Source organism: Manis pentadactyla, chromosome 10, assembly GCF_030020395.1.
Source record: "Manis pentadactyla isolate mManPen7 chromosome 10, mManPen7.hap1, whole genome shotgun sequence".
In the NCBI taxonomy this organism is placed as follows: domain Eukaryota; kingdom Metazoa; phylum Chordata; class Mammalia; order Pholidota; family Manidae; genus Manis; species Manis pentadactyla.
The window spans coordinates 73,958,761-73,973,988 of record NC_080028.1 but is presented as its reverse complement, the minus strand read 5'-3'; the positions used below and the strand labels follow the sequence as shown (position 1 = coordinate 73,973,988).

The 15,228-nt window shown below is 47.2% G+C and overlaps 1 protein-coding gene across 3 annotated transcripts in view; it reads right to left on the bottom strand.

The window, feature by feature from the left end:
* The window catches only part of XYLT1 (xylosyltransferase 1), a 320,591-nt gene that overhangs the window by 82,222 nt on the left and 223,141 nt on the right, over positions 1 to 15,228 (bottom strand). For all 3 annotated transcript variants that reach the window (XM_057486977.1, XM_057486976.1, XM_057486978.1), the window contains 2 exons: positions 11,439 to 11,611; positions 10,319 to 10,521 (listed from right to left, as the gene is read on the bottom strand). In XM_057486977.1, the coding sequence (XP_057342960.1) occupies positions 10,319 to 10,521; positions 11,439 to 11,611 (376 nt within the window). The remainder of the gene's footprint in view (positions 1 to 10,318; positions 10,522 to 11,438; positions 11,612 to 15,228) is intronic.

Below are 15,228 nucleotides of genomic sequence, written 5' to 3'. Positions count from 1 at the left end.
TGCGGGAAGGGGAAATGGGGAGTTATTGTTTGATGGGCACAGAGTTTCAGCTTTGCAAGAGGAAAAGGGCTCTGGAGATGGGTAACGCCCTTCCCACCTACTGAACTGACTTTTAGAAATGGTGAAGATGGTGAGTTTTGGGTTACGTGTATTTAACCGCAATTCAAAACAGAAGAACAAAGAGGGGCCTCCATCCATGTTGTTTGAGGTCCCTCCCCTAATTCCTGTTGCCTCCCACTCAGTGCTCTCCTGACCAGCTCTCTGAGACTCTTGCCTCCGGTCCCTGGGTACTGTCTGTTCTCTGTGCCAGCCCCTTGCTCTCTGAGTCTCCCAAACGAGGCTCTGTGGGGCCCTGATCCCCAAACAGAGGGCAGCTGCCTGGCTCTGTGGGACTGAAAGGAAAAATGGCTACTTGGGTTCAGGAAGCTCATGATGGCTTCTAGGCCTCCTGCCTCTGCTGGGGGTTTGGAGAGGAGAGGGGGCTCACATCGCCTTCCCCCCAGCCTCCCCACTCCCACTGGGTCCTCCTCCCATGATTCTGCAGGACAGCCTATGTGATGGCTTCATATTGCAAATATGATTACACCCCCTTAAGACCACACAGGTCAGTGCGAAGGATTCAAACACTCAAGAGGAGCTCTGAAGTCCTGCAGGCCTGGCCAGGACCTACCTCACTGGTAGAAGCAAACCCCCTGCTCTTTCTTTTAGCCACATTGGCCTTCCCTCAGCTCCTCGAACACGCAGGCTCCCTCCTACCACCTGGCCTTTGCCCATGACGTCCCCTCTCCTTGAACACTTTCCTGGGACCCCTTATACTTCCGCTGGTGAACCCCTGCCCATCAGATGCACCTCAGTTCACATGCTGCCTCTTCAGGAAGGCCACCCCAGAGCCCTCGGTCCAGGTGAGCTTTGCTTGTAAGTGCTCTTAGACCACCCGCCTTCCTTCAGAATACTTGACTCATTTTGTAATATGTTGACTTGTGTGATTATTCTGATCAGCGTCTGTCTCCCCCCTATTAATGCCAATGGTTGTTGCATACACAGCACTTACCGTGCGCAAAGCACTTCACATACACTAACTCACATGACCCTCCCTGTAGCCATATGGAGTGGTGTTGTTATTATCCCTATTTTACAAATGGTGTAACTGAGGCATTAAGTGATTTCCTCAAGTCTAAGTTCACCAACTAGTAAACAGAACAGCTGGGATTTGAACCCAGGTGGGCCGGCTCGTGTCTGCACCCTTGACCACTATGATGAGGGCAGGGACTGATTATACTTTTCCTCACTGTTGAATACCTGGTGTGCACAGTGTCTGGCACATAGTAGGTGCTAAATAAATATTTGCTGAGTGAATGAGTGAAATTAGAAGGAGCCCCATCTCCTGAATTCATCTATAGGAGGAGAAGCCCATTTTTGGCTGGCCTTACCAGGCAGGCCTGAGCTCTTTCCTCCCCAAGACACTACCAGGTTGCCTTCAGAATGGGCTTGGATGGTAGAAGAAGGAAGAAGGGGAAAAAGGGAACCTTAGATCTCAGACTCCAGGCCTCTGTCTTTCCATATCCAACCCCAAGTCTGTCTCGGCCAACCAGCATCACCAGGTACCACTCTCTTAAAATTAGGCACAGGAGGGCCAGGCTGAATGGGAAAGGTCCCCAGGCCTCTGTGGACAGGGCTACATCAGATCATCACCCCCACCCAACCCTGGCATCATCAGGCTCAGTCAACAAAAGTCCCTATGCACCAATGCTGTGCAGAGTCCCACGTGATGGAGTTGCATCTCCTTAAACCAGATGAGGGCCTCGGTTCAGAACACGCAGGACTATCCAAGCCGGCTAAGAGACAGCACTTTGGGGGAGCTCTTAATCCCTGTCCTGGCAACTGATGAATAAATTAAGAAACTGTGATCCACCCACACGGTGGAATAGTACTCAGCCATAAAAAGGAATGGAGTACTGATACATACTACAATGTGGACCAACCATTAAAATAGTATGCTAAGTGAAAGAAGCCAGTCACAAAAGGTCACATACTGTATGACGCCATTCACAGGACATATCCAGAGACAGATTAGTGGTGACTCCCCAGGTGGAGTGGGCAGACTTGGAACATTAAAGCTAAAAAAGCTAGGAATAGGATGATTGTCCTCACTGAACCTCAAAGTAGGTTGGACACATGGTCTGAGACAGGGGCTGGCGGGGAGACAGGAATGGTATCCTGCTGGGCTCATGGAAATGATCTGTAACTGGATAGAGGTGATGGTTGCCCAACACTGTGAATGTGCTAAATGCTGCTGTGCTGAACATGTCAAAATCACTAATTTTATGTTAGATGAATTTTACCTCAATTAAAAAAAAAGATCCTGGTTTGGCTGCTCACTGGCTGTATCCTCGTGGTCAAGTGTCTTAACATCTTTGTGCCTCCATTTCCTCATCTGAATAATGGGGATACAAGAAGGGTGCATTGCACAGAAGTGCCACCAGGATTGTGTGAGGCACTTAGGGTAATGCCAGGGGTGTACAAAGGGCTGTGTGTGCATTTATCTGCTGTGGTTGCGAGTGGCTATTAACAAAAGGAATTCCTTCACCTACTGAAGAAATCACAGAGCAGACAAAAGAAATGAAACGTAAGGGAGCCACTGTGCACAGATGTCTGGGCATCTGTACCAGTTAATTTAATTTCAAGTCCTAGGGTGACTAGGATCTGTGCTGAATATATAATATCAGGGTTTGATTTCCCTGTAAAATTTACTAGAAGTTCTATTTCAATACTAACCTTCTTAAACTTTCTTCCACAGTGCAAGCTATGCTCTGAGGGATAAGGATTAAGACAAAATGTGTGTTTGAAGGTCTATGCAGAGGGCCTGACACACAGTAGGTACACAGTAATGTTTACTAGATCTGGATGTTAGCCTCGTTGATCAGTGCCATGTAAACACCGGCCTCTGGAACAGTAGAGAAGCCCTGGATGGACGCTTGCTTCCTGTCTTTACGAGCTGGCTTTTACTGCTGAGGCCCCACAGAGCAGCCCTGAAGCTCCTCCTGGCCTGGGGCTCTGGTGGTGTTGCAAGACAGTGCTCTGGGTGTTTGGGCAAGTGTAGCTGGACTGTCGACATGGGGGCCCTGCTGGGTTAGATCATGTAGCTCCTCAGAGGGAGGATTCACAGATCCTGGGTTTAGCTTGAAGAATTTCAACACTGTTTCTCCCGCCACACACATGCACACCCACCCCCCCAGAAGGGGAGCCGTGGAGGGGCCGAAGACACACTCATCCCTCCTCCTTTACACCTGATGTGGCCAGGACACAGGGCCTCATGAAAAGTACATAGCGTGGGGCCTGTTCCACAGGCCCAAACCAAGCAACCATTGGAACCACGTTTCATCCATTCCTATGGCCCAGCTGGCTTAAGTACGTTAGCGCCATCACCTGCCTTAGTAAATAGAATCTGTTGAATAACACCATCATGTCCTTTGATGATTCAAGACCTAGCAGGGTCTCAGTGTTTGAAAACATCCATTTTCATCCATGCACAGATACATAACCACCTTCAGCCAGAGCCTGTGAGTGCCCAGGGTGGGAGGTCACAGCACAGTAGAGCAGGAAGGTTTGGGCTGTTTAAATACACTTCACTTCATATTCCAAATACAGGGCTATTCTTCACGTTCAGAAACATGTTGGTTCTATCCTGTTTTCCTTGACACATTCAGTCTTTATAGGTTAACTTTGCTTTTCCCACATTAGAAAGAAAGGTGAGTTCAAGAGGTACATTACGTGGCTTTTCACTAGTAAAGGGAACCCTGGCTGATGGTGAAGCTCCACCCATGAGGCCCACACTGTCTCACCGCTGTCAGAGCAACCACCTGTGTGTGTCCAGCACTTTCTGCAAGTCAGGCATTGCGCTAAGCCTTGATGTGCAGTACTTCCTTGAACCCTCCTAACAGCCCTATGAAGTAGGTACTAATACTTTTAGCTTTTTAGCTGGAGAAACTGAGATGCAGAAAGCAGAAGCAACTTGCGTGGATTCACGTGGTCCACTGGTGGATACATGGAATCTGTAACCAGGCCATCTGCATCTAGGCCCTACACAGGCTAGGGGCCAGTAGACCAAAAGCCTTTACGACTTAGGAGGAGGAGAAGGGTCTGGCCCCCTGTTAGAACCAGGTAGGGGACACAGGGAGGCGATATCAAGCCACAGAGCAGCTCACAGGAGCCACACTGGATGGGCTTGCCTGCGAATATCCTCCAAGTTTACAGAGCGTCTCAGAAGCTTCTGACTTGGGTACTCTCGCCCTTCAAGCAGGCTCCTAGGTTTGCTCGCCCTTCCTGGGGTGGAAGTGCCGGTTTTGGAAGCTACAGATGGAGCGGCAGATGGAAAGTGAGAGCCTATCAGAGTTGCCCAGGATAAAACCATTCATCTGCAAAATTCCTATGTGTTTGTGTGGGGCGGCCTCACAAAAACAACAGCAAGGGAGACCAGCAGAGCTTGACGTATAAAGTGCCTCTGGCCCTGAGGCTGGCAAGGCAGAGTGGGCAGAGGAACTTGGAGGGCCCCGGAAATGACAGGAGGGAGCGGTAGATGGAGAGAAACAGACTGACAGACGCAGAGAGACCTGGAACATTAAACCTAAAAAAGCTAGGAAAAGGATGACTGTACTCACTGAACCCCAAAGTAGGTTAGACACATGGTCTGAGAAAGGATTTCTGGGCCTGTTGGAGATTTTTGAGGTGTAGCCTTGGATACAGCTCAGGAATTGACCTGTACTGGGCATTCTTTGTGAACCTTTGCTAGGTTCTTTTATTATATCCTCATTCACAAAGACCGAACTGACACTGCTAGTGGATTGGCAGGACTCAGACTTGAACCCTGAGTCCTCCGCTCAGAGTGGGAGCATTCATCTTTGTGGATGTTGAAATGCTAGTCATCCTGATTTACTGGCCAAGTGGACCTGGTAAGTTACCCATGGTTAAGGCCTCAACTTGCAAATCAACCCAGAGCCTGTAGGGGGCAGCCTTAACACCCAATGTGATTCTCTTGGGAAGGGCCTTGGGCACCAGTATGCCCACCTGACCTCAAGAGGATTCTGGCCAGGTTCTGCCACCTGAGCTAACTGAGATGACCTCTGGGGCCTCCACTGGAGGGCTGGAGGAGGAATGGTCAGACTCAGGGACAACAGGTGGTTTTCCTACCTCCTGGTACCTTCTCTTGTGACAGTCCCTGCGGCCAGATGGTGGGACCACTACCCACTTGGGGGGTAGGACTGTTTCCTGCCATGCTCCCTAGGCAGCTTGGGGCCCTTCCTGCCACTCTGTGCCTGGCTGACCTCCCCAAGGAGCCACCTTCAAGCAGAAGGGACACTAACATTGGAACTGAGCAGAACTGGTTCTAATCTCCACTCTGCCACACATTACGTAAATGACCTTGGGCTTCAGTTCACCTTAAGGTAAAACAGGTTTGCTTTGAGAGTTGAAGGAAGTGCCTGACTCATTTGCTGTTACACTGAGCATTTTTGGATATTTCTGAACTCAGTTCTATTTAAAAATATGGGCATTCAATCCATGTATTAAAATTTGAGCAGGGCCAAACAAGCACAGCCGCGAGTCTCAAGCTGCCCCCAGATGCCTGCGGGATTCCACCTGGGCTGTCGCAGTCAGTTCTTCTTTGGGATGTTCCTGAACTCTCTTCTTCTTCTCTGGGGGAGAATGTTCTAACTCACCTTTGCCCTGTACTTCTCAAAATTCACCTCCCCTTCACTCTTTTGTTTATTATAGTCCATCCATTTAAAAATTTCTCAGTTGCAACTAGCTCATCTCTGACCCAAGTCTTGTTCAGACTGTTCTCTCTCCCCAGAACTAGAGTTAACTGGAAGCAACTGTGCCCCTTGGGGACATTTAGCAATGTCTGGAGAGATCTGTGGTTGCCACAGGTGAGTGGATTGGGGGAAGCTCTGTAGGGTGCAGTGGGGAGAGGCCAGGGATGCTGCTATTCTTCCTCTAGTGCACAGGACAGGGCGGCCCCCACCACAGAGAACTATCCGGCCCCAAGTGTCAATAGTGCAGGCAGACAAGTCCTAGTCTAGAATGATGATCTCTTTCTCATTTGCCAGACCATCCCTTCTTATCTATCAGGTCTCAACTCAAACTGCACATTTGAGGCCTTTCTGACCCCTGAGGATGGCCCTCCCCAGCTCCCTTCTTATAGTCCTTTCAAGCCAGGCACGAGGTCTCCCTTGCAGCTAATTCCATCTTCCCAAGTAGGTTTGCACTCACCAGGTAGGGGCTGTGTCCTGTTTGCTAAATGCCCAAATAGTTCCTAGCATAGGAATTGCTTAACAAATGCTTGTGAAATGAATGTTTGGATGAATAAATAAGTAAATAAGTAAAATCTGCCAGTGATGGTTTGTAATCACCCATTTAACCCTCCTGTCCCATGAGCAAAAGAAAACAGGTATCTTTCTAAACCCCATCATTTTTCTCAGGTTCAAGGGTGCCAGGTATGTCTTGACTAAGTCAACCGAAGATCGTGCCTTCCTCAGGTTCCCTCCAGTGTCCAGGGACCCCCAACACACAACAAGATGCCTCTGAGCCCAGAAATGAAGGGCGGGCACCAAGAATCGGGAACATCCGTCTACGCCTGCATCTTATTTGGATCCTGATTTGTAACCAAAACTCCTGGAGATATGCGACCTCAATATTTTAAGAATGACTGGCTACTAGAACTAATAACTGAATTCAGCAAAACTGCAGGATACAAAATTAATACACAGAAATCTGTTGCTTTCCTATGTACTAATGATGAGCTAACAGAAAGAGAAATCAGGAAAACAATTCCATTCACAATTGCATCAACAAGAATAAAATACCTAGGAATAAACCTAACCAAGGAAGTGAAAGACCTATACCCTGAAAACTACAAGACACTCTGAAGAGAAATTAAAGAGGACACTAACTAATGGAAACTCATCCCATGCTCTTGGCTAGGAAGAATTAATATTGTCAAAATGGCCATCCTGCCTAAAGCAATCTATAGATTCAATGCAATCCCTATCAAAATACCAACAGCATTCTTCAATAAACTGGAGCAAATAGTTCTAAAATTCATATGGAACCACAAAAGACCCCAAATAGCCAAAGCAATCCTGAGAAGGAAGAATAAAGCAGGGGGGATCTCGCTTCCCAACTTCAAGGTCTACTACAAAGCCACAGTAATCAAGACAATTTGGTACTAGCACAAGAACAGAGCCACAGACCAGTGGACCAGAATAGAGAGTCCAGATATTAACCCAAACATATACGGTCAATTAATATATGATAAAGGAGCCATGGACATGCAATGGGGAAATGACAGCCTCTTCAACAGCTGGTGTTGGCAAAACTGGACAGCTACATGTAAGAGAATGAAACTGGATCATTGTCCAACCCCATACACAAAAGTAAATTCCAAATGGATCAAAGACATGAATGTAAGTCATGAAACCATAAAACTCTTAGAAAAAACACAGGCAGAAATCTCTTGGACACAAACATGAGCAATTTCTTCATGAACGTATCTTCCTGAGCAAGGGAAGCAAAAGCAAAAATGAACAAGTGGGACTATATCAAGCTGAAAAGATTCTGTATAGCAAAGGACACCATCAATAGAACAAAAAGACATCCTACAGTATGGGAGAATATATTCATAAATGACAGATCCGATAAAGGGTTGACATCCAAAATATATAAAGAGCTCACGCTCCTCAACAAACAAAAAGCAAATAATCCAATTAAAACATGAGCAGAGGAGCTGAATAGACAGTTCTCCAAAGAAGAAATTCAGATGGCCAACAGACACATGAAAAGATGCTCCACATCACTAATCTTCAGAGAAATGCAAATTAAAACCACAATGAGATATCACCTCACACCAGTAAGGATGGCCACCATCCAAAAGACAAACAACAACAAATGTTGGTGATGATGTGGAGAAAGGGGAACCCTCCTACACTGCTGGTGGGAATGTAAATTAGTTCGACCATTGTGGAAAGTAGTATGGAGGTTCCTCAAAAAACTTAAAATAGACTTACCATTTGACCCAGGAATTCCACTTCTAGGAATTTACCCTAAGAATACAGCAGCCCAGTTTGAAAAAGACAGATGCACCCCTATGTTTATCGCAGCACTATTTACAATAGCCAAGAAATGGAAGCAACCTAAGTGTCCATCAGTAGATGAATGGATAAAGAAGATGCGGTACATATACACAATGGAGTATTATTCAGCCATAAGAAGAAAACAAATCCTACCATTTGCAACAACATGGATGGAGCTAGAGGGTATTATGCTCAGTGAAATAAGCCAGTCGGAGAAAGACAAGTATCAAATGATTTCACTTATCTGTGGAGTATAAGAACAAAGAAAAAACTGAAGGAACAAAACAGCAGCAGACTCACAGAACAGTTACCAAAGGGAAAGGGACTGGGGAGGATGGGTGGGAAGGGATGGATAAGGGGGGAAAAAGGGGCACTACGATTAGCACACATAATGTAGGGGGGGCACGGGGAGGGCTGTATAGCGCAGAGAAGACAAGTAGTGATTCTGCAGCACCTTACTACACTGATGGACAGTGACTGTAATGGGGTGTGTGGTGGGGACTTGATGATGGGGAGAGTCTAGTAACCATAATGTTGCTCATGTAACTGTAGATTAATGGTACCAAAAAAAATTAATACTTCAAAAAAAAAAAAAGAATGACTGGCTATTCTTAATAATAAAATTATTATCACTTTAGGTGTGATAATCATATTGGCATTATGTTAGAAGAGTTTTTCTTTTCGTGATGTACACTCAAATAGGTACAGATACAACTACAGGTGTCTTGAAAATGCTTTATCGGGTGGGGGAAGAGGGTGAGGGCAGATACGACAGGACAGGCTTGTTACGGGTTATTCAGGGTGGAAACCGAGTGGTGTGCATGTGGGGTTCACTATACTATTCTCGGTGCTCTTGTGCATTTTTGGAAAGGGCCCTGACAAAAGGATGTGTGTGTTTTTGAGACATCTTCATTGAGGTCTTCTGGGAGTGTTGTCCCCAGCGCCCTAATGTCAGTGGCGGAAGGGAGGCCCTGCCCTCACCCCCCACCCACTTCTCCTTTCCAGCCTAGTCAATAAATCAGGTTGGAAGATACAGTCAAATGAGGAGCTGCCTTCTTGGTAGGAAAGATAGCTCCATTTCTTGCCTTTGTTTTCGCTCCTTGAAAGATCTCTAGATATCCTTGTTTATAATCTATTTTTAAAAAGCAGATCAGTGCTCATAAGGGGACAGACCTTTCTAGTGGCCTCTGAGTTTCTGACCACCTTTGGGCTGCTAGCTGCTCTACCACCTCCATGAAGGCTGCAGGACCAGAGTGGGCAGATCTTTAAGAGACGCTTGAACTCTGTAGTTTCATGTGAAATCTCCCAATTTAAAAATGTGGGCAATCAATTCATTTGTTAAAATTTGATAGGGGCCAAATAAGCACACTCCCGAGCCTCAAACTCTCCACAGAAGCTTGTTTGGGATTCTGCCAGAGCTGTGGCAACCAGCCGCACTTCCTCCACTCTGCCCCCTTTCAGCTGAGCACTGAAGTCAGACCATGTCCTTCCTCTGGTCAAAATATGCCAGTGGTTTCCCTCTTCTTCGAGTTAACAGCAAATTCTGGAATCAACATGATCTCACCCTAATTTTCTGCCTGACCTGGCTCTTACTACTCTACCCCTCGCCTACTCTGTTCCAGCCACACGGAGCCCCATTTCCCTTCCAATGCCAGGCACATCCCTGGCTCTGGGCTCAGTACCCTGTGTTCCCTCTGCCTGGTCCACTTGCCCTGTCTGAGTGACTCATTCCTCCTCCTCCTTCCATCCGTTCTGCTTCATGAGGACTTTACCAGCAGCTCTTGTTAAAATTACAATTCTCCCCCACTTCTCTCTGCTTTATTTTTCTCATGTACCATTTTACTAATTTTGTTTGTGGCTTGTCTCCCCACTTGAGTGGCAGTTGCGTGTGGGTAGGATCCCTGTCTCCTTAGTGCATCCTTGAGCACAGCTGGGAAACTGTGTAGTCATAAATATCCATTGAATGAGTGAGTGAACGAACCCAGCACAAATGGTTCCTGGGGCCAGTGTGCGTCTTGCGCTGAGAGGCCTTATGGAGACTCCGCGTACGGTCTCCACGGCATCTCATGGAGGCAGACACATTTCTCTAGACAGCAGGTGAACTGCCCTGCCGCTGGTTCTGCTGCTGTGACTAGGAAGTGAGAGGAAGCAGGGCCTCAGAGCAGGCCGGTATGGTACACAGGTGCCCTTACCTGATGGGGTAGTCGGCTGCGCTGAGGTTGATGAAGAAGTCCCAGGGCCAGTCAGCCATCTCCAAGAGGTCCCGCATGCTCTGCAGGTAGGTGGACAGGAGGCTGGCTCCCCCCCAGATGGTGGCCATCCTCCAGGGGGTGACGCGGACATTGTCATACTGCTGGGCGAACTGGAGCACTTGCCGATGCAGGTAATTAGAGCGCTTTACCCGAGAGAGAAAGGGTGACTTTCAGCAAGCCCAAAAAACTCCCAGACATGCCCCTTGCCCCCTCTCTATCCCTTCCCTTCCAGTGACAGTGCTTCTGAACATAGTGGACTTTGCCAAGTAACTGGTTCAGGCCTGGGGTGTGTTTTTTGCATCGCTATTCAAACCTTCAAATTTTTAAAAATGCACTCTAATGGTTTGAAATGCAGATTCCTGGTACCACCTCTGAGCTAATGGTTCACTAGGTGTGGGCTGGTGCCTGAGACACTGCCCTTTTATACAACACTGATGCATGTGGTCTGAGGATAACAAGCTAAGAAGTATAGCTGTATCTGCACCTGGTGAGTATTTCAAGGGTGGAATTTCTTCTCCATTGCCATCTCACAGGCCCACTGGAAGCAGACCTTTTGGGTCAAGCATCCCCTTTGCCTTCTTGACTAATGACATAATCATGTCAGGTCAGTAGATTCACAGAAACCCCTATGACAAGACAGCTCAGGGGTCAGCAAGCCTGCTGCAGGTTTTTATAAATAAAGTTTTATTGGAACCCAACCATGAATATTCACTTATATATTTCTCCTGGCTGTTTTCACTCCACAATGGCAGAGCTGAGTGGCTGCAACAGAGTGTATGGCCTGCACAGCCTAAAATATTTACTCTTTGGCCCTTTATAGAAGAAGTGTGCTCACCCTGGGGTAGCTATGCTCCCACTGGGCAGTGGAGCAGTAAGGAGAGGAGGTAAGAAAAGCAATTTTATGGAGAAAGTCTAAAGTTACAGCTGGCTTTGAAAATATACACACACACCCTCCTCACCCCCTTCAAGACTAAATGCCCCAGAGAGAGGTCAGCTTAGAGAAGGATCCACAGGCCCACAGAGTGAGGCCAGAGTGAGGCAACCAAAGAGGGGCCCTCACCTTGTCCACGTGGATGTAGTAGAAGTGGTCTTTGTGGTAGATGGCCTTGAACATGCGCTGCAGCTGCCGAGAGGCGCGGCCGTGGACCACCAGGACGTAGGCGATTCTGACTGGGTTGGCTAGCATATACTCCACCGAGTCCTCGTCCCACTGAACGTTTTTGTTGGCTTTGCCTGGGGAAAACCCAAGAGACCACAGTGGTGGGGTGAGAAGCAGCAGGTACTCGGGTGGGGGGCAAGGAGTTTCTCTGGTGCTGCACCCTGGGGACAATTTGAAGGACGCAGCAGTCCTACCATGCTCAGACCCTGATACAACCTAACCAGGAATGTCCTGGATCCTTATGCTGTCCTGGTGCAGCAGGAGTGGGGGACTCTGCGGGGCTTAAGACATGTTTCCACCCCTGAGGAGCTTAGGAAAGCTGATGGAGACATCACTACATACATTAGCTACTGAGCACGGCAGGAGGAAATGAGGCATGAGTGGTATCTCTGAACCACATTTGTAAGTGTACAGAATAGTATTATTGATTATAAGCACAGTATTGTACAGAAAATCTCTAGAAATTACACATTTGTGGAATGGAAACTTTACCGTCCAATGTTTTGGGAAGCATCATCCCCTCCGCCATTCCCCATGCCTACGGATGGGACGGTCTCCCTCCACGATCAATGTTGGGGACAGTCACAGAGCTGAGGGCTGGCCAATTAGAACACTGCATCTCCCTGGCGACAGTCTATGTATATGGTTTAGAGGTGGACATGTGACCCATGAGCTAATTAGCCAAGATGCCAGAATTCTAGACTTTTTGTTGGCACTAGATCAGATAAGTTCTCTTTCTGGTATCCATGACAATGGAAGCATCAAGGAGCCTTTTGTCCCCACGCGGAGACAGGCCACCTGAGAAGACAGCTCAGCAGAGGAAGCCGGGACCCTTGTGAGACTGTCTGAGTGACCAGGGCAGCCCAGCAGGAGCTCAGCCAGAATCTTTCTTGGTTTTCTTTGAAACCCAGATCCTATACCTGATCCACCTGGACTCATGACTCCAGACAACAGCCCCAAAGGCTCCTTTCCTCCTCCTTTCCCTTGCAGATGTTCCAGGCACATGGTTCCAAGGAGAAACACCACGTATTGGTTTAATTCATAACAATTCCAATTAGAGATCTCCTGGCTTTCCTTGGCCTGATTTCTTTGGGGTCTAACCTGATTCCTGTGGGTGCTAGGTTTAGGGGACCCAGAACACGTCTGGGTAGTGTCTGCAGGGGTCCCAGGATGTCACCTGGGAAAGCTGAGAATCGGGAGTGGTTAGCCTGGAGGCCAAGAGAGTCAGAATCTGTCAGCTATCATTGGAAAGCTGCCAAATGAGCGAGGCTGCTTCCCCATTGTTCCAGAGGACAGGATGGAATGAACACGGATAATGTCCGATCCCATGGCACAACATTCGTGAGCTGCCTCAAGAAGGTTCCTGTGTCCTGATGGCTTCTCCTGTCTACCTCGCCAGCCTGGCCTTCTGTCTTTTCCTGAAGCAAGCACGGTTCTGTCTTAGGACCTTTTTGTTGGCTATGCTTGCTACCCGGAACACGCTCTCCTTAGATCTTTGCAGGACTGCATCTTCTTGTCATTAGTTCACAGCTCAGTAAAAGGCCATCTGCCCTCACCGGCCACATCACTCTCTCTCCCCTCACCTTATTTCAGTTTTCTGAATAGCATTTAATATCGTGTAAATTGTTTATCTGTTTACTTTTCATTGTTTGGATGCCCCGCTAGGACATAAATTCTAAGAGATAAGGGACTATTTCAGTATTGTTTGCCATGGAATATACATTATAACATGGTCTGGCACATACCTGATTCTCGGTGAAAAAAAGCTACAGGAGGATACATTTTAGTTCGGTATCATAATAACAATACATTTTATTGAATACTGACCAGTCCTTGTCATTCATGATTTCACTTAATCCTCATAAAATAACCTTGCATAGATACTGCTATTACCCCCATTTTGCAAATGAAGAGCCACAACTTAGGAAGATGAAGGAATGTATTTGTTCCAGGTCACACTGCTTTATTAGTTCAGCTGAGATTCAAACCCAGGTCTGTCTCCAAAGTCTGTGCCTTAAATCACTAATATACAGTACATTACCATCCCCAGAATTTGGAAAAGTTCAAATAATTCTGCTTGTTAGTTAATAAGATAACTTGTACTTTGGTTATTACTGGCAGGTAGGCATGCATTTGAGGACTATCAGAAGCTCTGTAGGAGGATTCTTGAATCATGTCAGGGGCTGACTGTAGGAGGCTAATAAGGTCACATCCACCCATCCATCCATCCATCCATCCATCCAAATCCAGCCTTCCATTCAACAGCCTATCATCCAAAAAACCAACCATACATTCACCCATCCCTCCAACCACCCATCACCGTTAAGACAACCATCTATCCATCCATCAACTCACCCATCATCCTCAAAGCAAACTACCCTTCCAACTGTCTGTCGGTCCATGCAATATTAACTTAGCCTATACTACATGCCAAGTATGTGCTACATAATAGAAAAATAAAATTTGGAGAAAGTAAAGCCTTGCCTTTGAGGAGTTCTCAGTCAACTGGGGAACACAGAAGACAATGCTCATTTGTTTTATGATAGAAGTGTGTTCAGTTTGCTCTTGGAAGGTGGAGAAGGAATGAACAATCTGCCTGCAGGGAGAGAGGAGGCCTCAGAGTGTTCAGCCCAAAGCTTCTGAACTCGTTTCTTAAAGCTCTCCTGATGGTTCCTAACATCTTTGCCTCCTTGGTGTTCAATCAGTAGCTGTCATCCTTATCATCTTGGATAATTACCATCTTGGCTCTGGATGAAAACAGACTGGGCAGCAGCCAGAGGGTTACTCTAACCACCCTCTAATCTTCTCTTCAAATCAATCACAAGTACAGTGGGCTTTCCTGGTGATCATATGAGTGGGGTGTGCTTACAGGAATCATGTCCCTTTAAACACTCATACAACAAACTGTCTACCGATCCATTCATCCATCTACCCATCCAACCACCAGCATTCTTAAAACCTCCCACATGCCAGCCCCAGACAAAGCCTGGGGTACAAAGATATGTAGGACATGTACCTGTTTTCACAAATGGAGTATGAATGGATTACAGAATGTGAGTATACAAAGTGAAAGATAATAATGTACTAGGAAAGCTTATATTCTCCTTCCCACAACCACAGCCCAGAGGTAGTGCACCTATCTTTGCCACACTGTGACCTCTCTTTGCCTCCTTGGAGACTCTTTATCAAATAAAGGAAGGGACATTAAAAAACAATAGCTACTCATGCCACTTTTCCTACCTGGAGTTCACTGGGTGACTTTTCAAAGGTCTAACCATGGTCCATGACACTGTTTCACTGGAAGTCCACTCTGTAGGGGCTCCTGCTGCCACTCAGGTAATACTGCTCATCCTGACCCCAGGTCTCCGGGTAACAATGACCTGGAGTTCTTAGCAATTGGGGTTTATGGGGGCTTTGGGATCAGCTTAATCTCTCCAGCCATGGATGTCCATTGCCAAATTGTTGAATGGATGAATGAAGGAATAAATGGATGCATTCTGGAGAAGAGTGGCTGCTCTGGTCCAGAGGAGCTGACATTACTTGACGGGACTATGCAGTGGCTCTGGGTAGGGCCTCACTTGGCTCCATGCTCTGAAGCTCAGAGGTCTGCATTTCCCAGGGTCACACAGTGAGCAGGGACAGAGGGAATGGAAGCCCAAATCCAGCCCTGCTACTTACATCCCCTCCGCTG